Genomic DNA, 12,816 nt, shown 5'->3' on the forward strand with positions numbered 1-12,816 from the left:
GTAAACATAAAACCATGTCTGCATTTGTTATTGGAGAAATGACAAACAACAAGCACTACTCTACACTGCCCAAAACTCACGTTTGAATCATCAGTGGCAAATTCTTTAAATATAAAAAACTTACTTACAGTCTGTGAGTCAGAACAGCCGGCATTGTAGTCTACTCTACCAGGATCAGGAAACAGTCCTCCATAAAATGTGCTGCACACATCTGAATATTTGGGTTGAACTGTTCTGGAACAGTGTTGTAAATACAACTTAACCACTGATTTCTAGTCGTGTCCTCTTTTGGAAGGCCAAACAAAGTAGTTTCGCTTTCACAACGAAACACACAGCATCACACACGGCGGGCTTGAGTGAGGAACGGCCGGCGGGCTTGAGAACGGCGCGGCCGGCAGATTCAACGACATGGCAGCGGCGGCAACAACAATATGACAGCGAGAATAAAAGTTACGCCTTTTTTCTTTGTGTGAACATTTGGGCGGCGTTATTCAAACCTTCCCACATTGTGACGGAGACATGTGGGGGCGTGTTAGAACGAGCCGTTTTAGGTAGGCGTGGTTGACTCTTAACTTTTATAAAGAATATCTCTTTGGATTTGAGACTTTAGTCTTTGCAACTTAACAGATCTTCTTTATGCACCAAGAGTTTGTAATGCTTCAAAGAGAAAGGAAAAATTGAAATCGCATCATATGACCCCTTTAAAAGTGCAGCTCTGCTTTGTTTACAGCGGTAACATGGCTGCTGTTCCAAAAGCGCCACCTGCTGTCAGTCTCATTCAGCCCATCTGCTATTTTTGTTTTGTTCAGATATGATTTATGTAGCATTATTTCACAAAGCTAAAGTCAGACCATTCTGTCTTTGCTTTAAAGGGATAGTTCACCCAAAAATGAAAATTACCCCATAATTTATTAAGGCATCCTAGGTGTATATGACTTTCTTCTTTCAGACAAATCCAAATGGAGTTATATTTAAAAACCATCCTGGCTCTTCCAAGCTTTATAATGGCATGAATAATGTCTAATAAAGCACATCCATCAATAATAAAAAGTGCCTCACACAGCTCCAGGGGGGTGAATAAAGACATCCTGTAGCGAATTATATTTTTCTTACAAAAATGCATCGATTCCCTACAGGAGGTCTTTATTCACCCCCCGGAGCCGTGTGAGGCACTTTTTTTTACTATGGATGGATGCGCTTTATTGAACTTCTTTTGGACTATTGACAAATAACACCCATTCATGCCATTATAAAGCTTTTAAATATAACTCCAGTTGGATTTGATCTGATAGGAAGAAGAAAGTCATATACACTTATGCCTTGAGGGTGAGTAAATTATGGGATAATTTTCCTTTTTGGGTGAACTATCCCTTTAAATTTTGAAATGATTCTAACCTAATTTACTTCAAAAACTGCTCATGTCTGTTTGGATCGTGATTAAAATGCAGTGGTTTTGCAACTGTTTCATGCAATCTGATTAATATAAAGGCAAAGTCAGGAAAAAACAATGATAAACCATGAAACGTCAGAATTTTTCCTAAAAAAAAGCTGATTTCAAAGTGCTATACAAAAAACACATTCATCCACACCAAAGTAATGTAGACGCCAACATACAATCACAGTGAATCTGCATTAGCAAGATTATTCTCATAATCCATCTGCAGTCATGCTGAAATAATCTTATTCACTCACACACACACACACACACACACACACACACACACACAAAGCCCTAAAGTTGTCAAGCCAAAGCATGAGAGAAATATAAAAGCACATGCTGATCACATCTAAATAATTTTGTTGTTTACAACCAAACCAATGTTCTTATTTTCAATACAATTATGCATAAAAAGTATTAATGATGCAATAATAACATCACATTAGCACATGCCTGCCGGTTTGCTCCCCTGTTGTAATTGTAAATCTACAAGTCTGTGTGTGTTTGGTTTCATAAACCTCTCCCTGCGGGGACAATTATCATTAGTAGGGTCTCTACTTTCTCCATTACACAAAAAAAACATGGCAGACACAAATGGCATTTGGCATGGGATCAGAAAGGCTCTCCCTGGGGAACGGGATGGGGGGTGGTAGCAGCACCAGTCTCAAACCAGTTAACCTGGTTACAGGTGAAACCCGTTCAGAACGCTTTGCCAGCAGGCCCATTTGAGCAGCATGTAAGGAATCCTGAAGCTCAGTGAGAAATAGAGCACAGATGCCAATGGTTTTAGACCACATGAGGTGATGAGAGAAGAGAGGACAGGTGGACTAACAGAGAGGACACATGCTTCGTTGAAGATAAACATGAACACACACACACACACACACACACACACACACACACACACACACACACACACACACACATATAAAACACCTCTGATTCACAAATACTTGCTAAGGAACTCGCATTCACATAAAGTAGCCTTGTTGACAAGTTTGGGTGAGTAAGGGCAAAACGCAGTACTTTCAGTGACCTGTAATAGGCAGTATAACGTCTTTTGTAGCAGAAATAAACTGCCGCAGAAAAAGCTAGGTCCATGCAAAATGTATTGTGTAACTGCAACATTCATTTCAAATGTAGTGGAGTAAAGAGTACACATACTCATTCAAAAATGTAGTGAAGTAAAGAGTAAAAGTTGCTAATATCTACAAAGTACCCGAAAAGATACTCAAGTACAGTAACTAATTACATTTACTCCAATACTTTACACTTCTGGTCGTGGTCAGGACAAAGTCCACAACCTCACCCTGACATGACAGGTTAAACATTTATATTAAACTGCACACTTTGTAAATAACATATCTATCTGCACACTAATAAACATATCTGTACATTTATCTAAACAATTAAATTTTTTCCTATACTTCTATTTCTGTATATAGTACATTATTCAAATTTGTTTTAATTTTTTTTATTATATTAGTTTTATATTACATCCCTACTGTGTTATTCCTATGTATGTCTACACTATCATGCATGTCTGCACTATGTTTGTACTTTCTTCTACACTGGAAGCTCCTGTCGTCAAGTCAAATTCCTTGTGTGTGTAAACATACTTGATAATAAAGCTCTTCTGATTCTGATTCTGATTCTGACATGACCCTGAGGAAGGCAGGGTTGTGTCAGTAAAACCCCATAAAACCCTGGTCAAAGAATAACAGGACCCCAAAAAAATAAATAGACACTACCTTAACCTTTAAGCCTTGGGATTGGTATGATTTTTTAAATGTTTCAAAACAACAACAACAACAAAAAACCTGCATTTATTTGATCAACAATGAAGTAAAAACAGTCATATTGTGAAATATGATTGCAATGCAACATGTTTTATTTAAATTTATTTTCAAATGTAAATTTTTCCTGTGATGATAAAGCTGAAATTTCAGCAGTCATTACTCCAGTCCTTCAGAAATCATTCTAATACGCTGCTTTGATGCTCAAGAAACATTTCAGTGCAACCTAATATTTTATTTGGAAACCATGATACATTTTTTCAAAACTCTTCAATTGACAGAAAGCTTAAAAGTATTGAATTTAATACAGAAGTCTTGTGTTAGTAACATTTGTGACATCTGATCAATTCAATGTGTCAATTTTCATTTAATTTCTCTGGCTGCAGACAGAAGATTTTTGCTTGTGATGTCAGAGTTCATGCTTTTTTCAGACTTCGGATTGGCCAAGATGGCTTTACGGTTAGGGTTATATTGCCACCTGTTATTTGGCATGCTTTTGACCACACTTCATAGCGTGTTTTTGCATTTCATATAGACTACATTGTTTGTTTTTTTAACTGTTTATAAAAATACCCATGTTTTTGTTTGCTATCGTCACTCACATCAGAGTGAAATTCACTAACATTTTCAACTACTTTGGAAAAATAAACGTATCGAATGAAGCTACGTCCTACTTCAAGGAAGATCCATTCTTCATTTTTTTGGTTGCTAGGAAGACTGAGATCTTATTTACAAGTGGGTTGCTCTGGCCCAGACAGCATGTTGTTCTGGAATGTTTGTTGGAACAAGCACAAATAGAGGTTTCTTCTGCTATGGGGAAGAGAGAAAGACAGAGGTTTTTTTGGTCTACAGGTTATAGAGGAAACTTCAAGGGGGTTAGCATTCAATGGGATCTCATCTATAAGGGTCCTGGAGCATGAACATATGTGGACCAGATGTCTCTGCTTCTGTCTGGAAAAAGCTGAATGCATGCTGCAAGAGGAGGAGGGATCCAGCCACAAATACACTAGACTCTGGAGCCAAAAGTGGTTCCCTTGCTCGTACACATTCTTTCCCTCTCATTCCTCCACTGCCTCTTATTCTTTCCATTTCCCTTCCAACAGAACAAAGCTTGCTGTTAACCTTTGACCTACTGTCGATGTATGCACTCTCCATTATCATTTGCTCCATTACCGATAATGCAGGAACAGCTGCTTAAGCCAGACTGTGTCGTAGATACTACACATTAGTCTGTGGGTTAATTTTTTTGCATAATTATTACAATAAATTTAAATTTTTTAATTTACAATAGACTATTACAGAAAATTAGTGGTTTACAAAGGAATTATAGAAAATCAAACATACTGTCATAGCCATGAGCAAAATAACTGCCAGGTAAAGACATGAGGGAAACATTTATAATAATAATAATAATAATAATAACAACAATAAAAAAAAAAAACAAGAAACAAAAAAAATAAGAAAAAGAAAATTAATAGCCGAGAACAAAACAACTGCCAGGTAAACACATGAGGGAAAAATTATTTTAAAAAAATACAAATAATAATAATAATAATGAAAAAAAACAAAAACAATAAAAGAAATAAGAAATCAAATTAATAGCCGAAAGCAACTGCCAGGTAAAGACATGAGGGAAAAAAATTATAATAATATTAAATAATAATAATAATAATGAAAAAAACAAAACAATAAAAGAAATAAGAAAAAAAGAAAAATAAATAAAACTCATAACCAAGAGCAAAACAACAGCCAGGTAAAGACATGAGGGACAAATTGAATAATAATAATAATAATAAAAACAACAATAATAATAATAGGGAAAAAAACAAAAACAATAAAAGAAATAAGAAAAAAAGAAAAATAAATAAAACTCATAACCAAGAGCAAAACAACAGCCAGGTAAAGACATGAGGGGAAAAAATGATTAATAATAATAATGAAAAAAAAAAACCTATAAAATAAATAAGAAAAAATAAGAAAAATAAAAAAAATGTATAGCTGAGAGTAAAACAACTGCCAGGTAAAGACATGAGGGACAAATTGAATAATAATAATAATAATAAAAACAACAATAATAATAATAGGGAAAAAAACAAAAACAATAAAAAAAATTGATCAGACTAATTTCAGGTTCATTCTTAGATGTTTACCTAAGTCATCTAAAAGTTTGAATGTTTCAGACTTCAAAGATGTCAGATGTCTGTCTGAAGGTTGTAATGGTGGTGCTTTAAACGTGACAAAAACATCAAAAAAGCAAAAATTGATCACACTTTACCAAATCAACAAGTTGGTTGAAACTTCCTTACTGTGTAGTTGCATTATAACTGCATCACCGTCCAATAAGCTATATGAAAATGTAGAGGGACATTTATTTTACAACACAAATGTCCTCAGTTTCAAATTTTATACTGAAATCAGCATCAAAATTTGCTGTACTAAACTTTCCTTTTTCAGACACAACCTCCTTGAGAATGTCAGGTACGTGTGGGCCGTTTTCTTTTCTGTTACTGACAGCTTTATCCAGAGCACAGCAGCTTGAACCAGTCAGGGAAAGCTGCAGGTTTAACACAGCAGAGCTGGATTATCAGGTTCTACAGAAAATGCAGGGGGGCTGTAATTGAGTTTTCTGGCAGGGAAACACTCAACTGCATCACTTTAGCTATGGAGTAAATTCTGTCAGAGAGCAAATACAATCACCTCAGGCTTGTGTGTTTAGGTGTACGAACAATCACCCTGCCAGACTCTAGCCAAACCATGGGACTCCCCCATTGTTTTGTCTTTTTCCACTGATTCCACCTCAGCCTGCATGGTATGAATGAGAGCTAATACAAAAATGATCATCTCAGCCTCCTCTGAGACTCGAAGGCTTTAATTACCAAACTCAATTGTGCTAAATGAATGGGGGATGAGATATATTTGCTCTCTGAAGCACAGTTTCTGAGAAACTGATTTAAAGGAGGGTTGTGGCTGTCCAAATGCCAAAAATGTTATTGGGTTAAAATGTTATGCTTTCCACAGAACCACCTCTGGAAACTTCAGCATTCGCAAAAGTGACAGCCAAGCAATACAACCCACAAGCCAACCAAACCATTAAGTTGTTGCTTCTTACTATATTGGTGTATGACAACCCAACTGGGTTGATAGTAGGCCTCACCATCAGTGTTTTTCCACCGCAAATGAAAGACTATTTAAGCATCAAGTGTTTCCATACATGGATTTCCTCTTCACCTGAAATCAGACTAGTTTTTATGTACACTACCTTTTTTTGTTTTTGTTGTTGTTTGGGATCAGTAAGATTTTTTTTTTGCCAAGTGGTTTTTTCTTTTCTGTATTCTGTTTTGAAAGAAATTAAGACTTTTATTCAGCAAGGACACTTCAGATTGATCAAAAGTGACCGTAAAAACATTTATAATACTCCAAAAATTTTAAACAGCACAACTGTTTAACATCGATAGCAATAATAAATGTTTGAGCATCAAATCAGCAAATTAAATTGATTTCTGAAGGATCACGTGACACGTAAGACTGGAGTAATGGCTGCTGAAAATTAATCTTTCACAATGAATTACATTTTAAAATACATTGAAATATTTATCATGGAATAAAGGTGCCTTGGTGAGAATAGAAGACTTCTTTCAAAAACCTTTATAAATAAATCTTACCGATTCCAAACTTTTGAATGGTAGTAGTGTGTATAATTAAAGCATTACATTTGAATGGAAAACTACACAGAGTCTGGATAGGGTGGGGCAAGACAACCACACCCATCTTGATCACATGATCTAAAGCTCCAATGATCTTTTAATTTAAAAAAAAGCCTTTCCCAGAGACTCCCCAATTGCCTTCGCAAACACTTCACCTGTAGACAGCTTAATTTCTTGGAAAAGAAAACATCATAATGGCATTTTTGGTGTGGCATGACAGAAGTTCAGTCCAACCTGATCCAACAACAAAAAAAGGCCTTCATTTGTTGACAGGCTGTAACTGAGCACATCTAAAACAAAGCTTCTCTTATTATTAGAGTTTGTCTTATGATGTACACAGTGGGGAAGAATGGGACGGGGTGGAGATGACAGTTTGACAGTTTCTTACAGTGCCATTAAAAATCTGGCAGCATGTTCCCTCCAGTCACTTCACTGAATGAGATCTCAAGAAAAGAGGGAACAACAGAACCACAGAATGAAGCTGGCTACTTTACCAAGTGGTGACGCCACAGAACCCCAAAAGAACCAAAGCTCAGAAAACCTGCTGAACTCAATGCAAGTGTTTGGATAGTGTGCTTCCTCATCCATTAAAACAGGATACACTGGCTATGATAGTCTGTTTAGGTACTGAGTTAATGCGAATAATTTGTTCAAAAGGCCCCGCTATTGACTTATATTTTATGATATTAAAATATGATGATATTTTTCATATCTAATCTATTTCAGCAGTTTAAACTCTGTTGATCTTAACACCTCACCTTTTTTTCCAAAAATATGTCTAACCACAAACATGACAAAGACAAGGTGGTCAGACAGGTTGGACTATTTGAATACACTGAAAAGGTGCCGAATCAGGTCTGTGTAGATTTATTAGACGGATGAGTAATACAGAAACAGCTTTTGTAATGATGTTTCTGTTTACAATCAAAACCTCCTTCACAACTAGCCAGTGGCTTTCTTTTAATTCTTATTATTTATTGTACTATTATTTTATAATGTTATATTCATGAAAATTAAGCACAATAACCATTCAAATTATAATTTCTGCAATGCAAAAAGTAGTGATTTATTATGTAAATGATAAAAAGGATTAAAAATCATCATAAATCAGTTAAAAAAACAGCATTTATCTATTGCAGTATTAGGATATAATAAGAATGTAAGGTAATGAGACTTTTGATATTAATAGAAATGAAAAATATTCAAAAAGGACAAACACCCGGAAGCATTAGAAAAGAGAATTTGGAGGAAAATGTGCTTAACTGTCAAAAAAAATGATCTTAATGGTCCTAAAAATAGCCTTTATATTTGGGCATGTTTCATGATTTACCTATATACCAGTTAAGTCAATGGGTTTCTTCAAAAATATATAATAATTTATATGTACCATGCTTTGTGTCTACTCACCACTACATGGTGGAAAAGGAGCTCCCATGAATGACTGATCTTCTGATTGATAACCATATCAGAGAAGTCATATATAAAGTACCCTGAAACACAAAAATGCATATTAACACTATATTTGTCCAACAGTGGATCATTCAACAGGTTTTTCAAGCAACAGACCCCATGACAACAATTGTGTTGGGTACCAAGATGTCATTTCCAGAGAGCTATTTATATCCATCTCCCAATATGAGGGTCTCCATGGAGACTGCATTTTAGAGCAAAAGCCACAATTTTAAATAAATATCTGCCGAGCTGCCGAGTTATAAATTGGCTGATGTGCATGTCAAACCCATGTGCCTTGCAGTTAACTTTTTATGGACATATATTATGCAGAGATAACAGTACTGAAAAAAAATGCTAGAAATTGTAAAAGAGTATAAAAATGAAAAGTAAAGGCCCATTCATTAAGAGTCATGTGACTTGGGGGTAGCACTTGTGCCTGGGACGGATCATAAAGCTAGCCATTCATTCAGCAGCTATAGTTAACATTTCTGCCAAATGCATGTGGGCTTCCACCAAGTATTTAAAATATCTCTGGTATTTGGCAATTTGAATGGTAATTATCTACTTTTTGGTTGAAATAAACATTGCAGTCAACTGCGCAACATTTAAGAGTGATGCAAAATAATAGCACAATACACAAATAATAGCTAATAATCCATGCGGAATGACATGCAGCCAATTTCTGTGATGCTGGATGTTTTGCGGTACGTTTCATGTCACGGTCTTATTACTGCAATGCAAGACAAAAAAATCATTATTGTAATGCAAAGAAAATAATAGATTATAAAGTATTTATTCATGGTATTACTGTCATACATTTAACCCTTATGCTGTGCTGAAGATCCTTTGCGTAATTTGGTGATCCCAGTCAAAATTACTTGTACAGTAGATCTGTCATTATTCTATATTATCACAAAATCTTGGGTTCAATCTTTTTGTCAGGTTTTCTGTTCCTTTTTGGAACTTATTGGCAGTAGGTCTCATTGATCCGAGCTCATGCACCTCAGTTTTGAGTGCAAAAATTTTTTTTTGTAGACAATCTTGGCAATGTTCACTCAAAAACTGAGTTGCATAAGCTCGGATCAATGAGGCCTGTGATTAATCAGTTCCAAAAAGAAACACAATACCTATGTGAAAGAAACCAAGCTGATAAAAGATTGAATCTAATATTGGGTAATAATACAGCATTACAAGTCATTTTTAAAACTTATTTTTAAAAGGCTGGTCATTTTCGAACAGGAACACCACAAGAAACAAGGTGGGGAAAAAAATCTCCAAGTGTACAAAATTAATCCCTTTTTTTTGGGAAGTTGTTGAACCCCAGTCAGTAAGCTTTAGTTCACGTGATAACATTAAGCAGCATTTTCAGGAAAAAGAAAATCCTCTCCAGGTCAACATGACCAGAACACAGCATTAGGATTAATTAATGCAGGTTTAAATGGGAAAAATAGTATATTAGAATAATATGAGACTAACCATTGACAATAATTGTAATATATATATAATAAATAAATAAGGGCGGGGGGGCATCTGGAAACACTTTAGAGTAATTATAATGGAGCAACATAAGGTTAATTGTCACAATGCAAAAATGTTGGGGTCAAATATGACTTGGGAGTAAGTTTTTGTTCGATTTACCAATCTATCAGTAAGGTTAGGGTCACCTGTCAAGTCTAACCCAGTTACATCAATTTACTGAGAGGGCACTGTTGCAACATGACAGGAGTGCGTTTGTAACACACGGGCATCAATGTCTACACACCCTCTCTCTGAAGAAACCCCAAAAACAACACCGTAAAACACGTATATAATAAAGCTTTATACTCACCGATTGATACAGATACCAAGGCGTGAGAGAAAACGGAGTATGTTTCTATCAAATCCTCAGCCATCTGGGGATGTATGTAAAAACTACAAACACAGACGACGTTTTACAATCATGGAATGGCGTTTAAAATGAAAATACACCACATTCGTGAAAGATGCTGGGTAGCTGCATTACATACATTAACTTAAACCACAAACGTTAAAATCTTCAAGTGACATGAACCACTGGTGTAAACGTGTCGTCTGTGTGCTGGTTATCAAATAGCCATATCTGTTCAAATACATCCGTTCAACATAAAGAGGCAGCTGAGAAGATCTTACTCTTGGATCAAATTCTCAAGCATCTGATAAAGGCATCAAACAGACAGCGCAAACAGGAATATAGGGGTGTGTAATGTATTCTCCATGCACATGTGGGGGAATTCTGACACTCACCAAAGCACAGACCACACTCCAGTTAGGAGGCTGTGCACGAAAGACGTGGAGATGTTTTTCCATTTCCAAACGTTCCTCTGAGCTGTCTCGGGGATGGGAAGTTTGCCGACTCCATAGTTGACTAATTTGAAAAAACCTACCGAAGATCCAGTGGTCAAAATCACTGAATTCAACTCCATATTTTAAGCGCGCGCTTCTGTCTTGTTGTCACTACCCCAAATCTCTCGCGCCCGTCTAGACCTAAACCCGTCACGCGTTTTATCCGTTATTTAATGAGAAAATGCATCCCGGTTTCTTGCATTTATATCATTTTCACTTTCAGTAATCCAAACATATAAGACTGTTGGTAGTCCTTGTATAATTCAAAAATTGCTCGATTATTCTATCTTTGTTAATAAAAAACAAAGCTCTTTGTTTCAGCGCTCGGTTTGTTCAGTCCGATGTAAAGCTAAGAAGACACTGGTGGCTCAGGTACGAGCGGCAACAATTAAATAGTAGCTAATGTGTGCGTTACAAAATCCTGACGCTTGTGTAACTTTTTCTCCTTTACATTAACCAAACACGAGAATCCCCGCCCAATCATCGTGAGGCGCGGTTGAGCAAATGAGCGTCTCGGCCGAGTGTTTCCTTACGTCTATGTCCCGCCCCCTATTTCAAAGTTGAATCATGGGAGATGTAGTATAGGCGGGGATTTCGTAACTTGCAATTTAAGGAAGAGAAAGGGAAAAATGCTGTCGGTGTCTTCAGCTGACGGGCGCTCTGCGTTCAAGTCCTCCTGGGATGTTTGTGCTTACGTACTTACGAGCTGACAAACCGTAATCAGGTGCGTTAAAGTAACTTTGGTCGGAACAAGATGGCGATTTAACTTTTCGACGATTTTAATTTACTGTGCATCTACAAAATGATGACTAAAGAATGCGCATCATTGTGTTTTTGCTGTTTTTATTCAATTTATGACGGTGATGTAAAATAAATCATTATATATGCTATAGTAATTATACAATAATCAAATATTTTGTATCTGTAACTTCTATAGTTTTACTGTACATTACCAAAAAAAATCATTTTATTCATTTCAACAAATTTACCGTCAATAGCGCATATAGTCTTTGGCTGTATCGGACTGTCGGATTCCGACACTGACACGCCCCCAACTCGGAAACTCTGGGCTTAAAAGAACATTTCGCACTCATAATAAAGACTTTGTGGTGGCGTTCATGTGCGTTCAACTCATAAATACGATCTATCCAAACCACTTTTATTTTTGATGTGCCGTTGAGCTTCTCCAGACTCTTCCTTATTACATCTGTCTGAAAAAAATGATTATATTTACCAGTCTTATACATAACTTTTAATTGTTACATAGTCTATTCAACATAATAATAATAATAATAATAATAATAATACAATTGTTTTAAACTAATAAAAGCTAATTTGTTGATCTATTAAAATAAATCGTTCGCAGCTGATTGGTTCATGTGACGGTCAATTCAGTAATAATAAACTATTTAAATAATGTTTCAAATGTATTTTCCACCAGGGAGTAATTTGAGATGAGATGGACATGGAATTTCATAATTCGCATGTGATGCATGTGTTCACATGTGGATACGGTGGAAAAATTCAACTACTGCTGAGTCTGAAAAGTGTTTTAATGGAGTTTAATTGCTAAAAGTCGCAGGTGGTTCCGTCGTCTAACCATAGGTGATCACACACCAGTGTTTATACATGAAACATCAATTAAGCAAGTATGTTCCTACAAGTATCTTGGTATCCATATGGATGATAAACTCAGTTGGGGGATGCATGTGGATGCAATTTGCTCTCGTGTGCAGCTAAGGTTGTATTTTGTATCAGGCAGGTATAGAGAGTATAATTAGGTATGTCATTACGGTAAGGTTTGGTAACCTTACAATTCAGGTAAAGTCCAAGCTTGCACGCTTGTTAAAAATAGCAATGAAGACCATTGGGAGAAATTAGTTTTTGTCCCTCGAGTCACTGTGAACAGTCGGTTCTTAGGGAAGCACATGACATTTTAGCTGACCCATTGCATGTATAGCATCAGAGGCGGACAGTTGTACTTAATTTGAGTATCTGTACTTTACTTGAGTATTATTTTTTCTGGGAACTTATGACTTTAACTTCACTACATTTGTACATTTGA

At 36.0% G+C, this 12,816-nt stretch overlaps 1 protein-coding gene across 1 annotated transcript in view; it reads right to left on the reverse strand.

The window, feature by feature from the left end:
• Positions 1–11,197, reverse strand: part of LOC107585588 (TLC domain-containing protein 2-like) — a 19,243-nt gene extending 8,046 nt beyond the window's left edge. Inside the window, exons 1-3 of the mRNA XM_016272668.1 lie at positions 10,653–11,197; positions 10,219–10,301; positions 8,346–8,428 (exon numbers count right to left, since the gene is read on the reverse strand). Coding sequence (XP_016128154.1) covers positions 8,346–8,428; positions 10,219–10,301; positions 10,653–10,831 — 345 coding nt within the window. The 5' untranslated portion in view covers positions 10,832–11,197. The remainder of the gene's footprint in view (positions 1–8,345; positions 8,429–10,218; positions 10,302–10,652) is intronic.
• Between the last annotated feature and the right edge of the window lie 1,619 nt (positions 11,198–12,816).

Source organism: Sinocyclocheilus grahami, unplaced genomic scaffold (assembly GCF_001515645.1).
Source record: "Sinocyclocheilus grahami isolate Dianchi unplaced genomic scaffold, SAMN03320097.WGS_v1.1 scaffold72.1, whole genome shotgun sequence".
Lineage (NCBI taxonomy): Eukaryota > Metazoa > Chordata > Actinopteri > Cypriniformes > Cyprinidae > Sinocyclocheilus > Sinocyclocheilus grahami.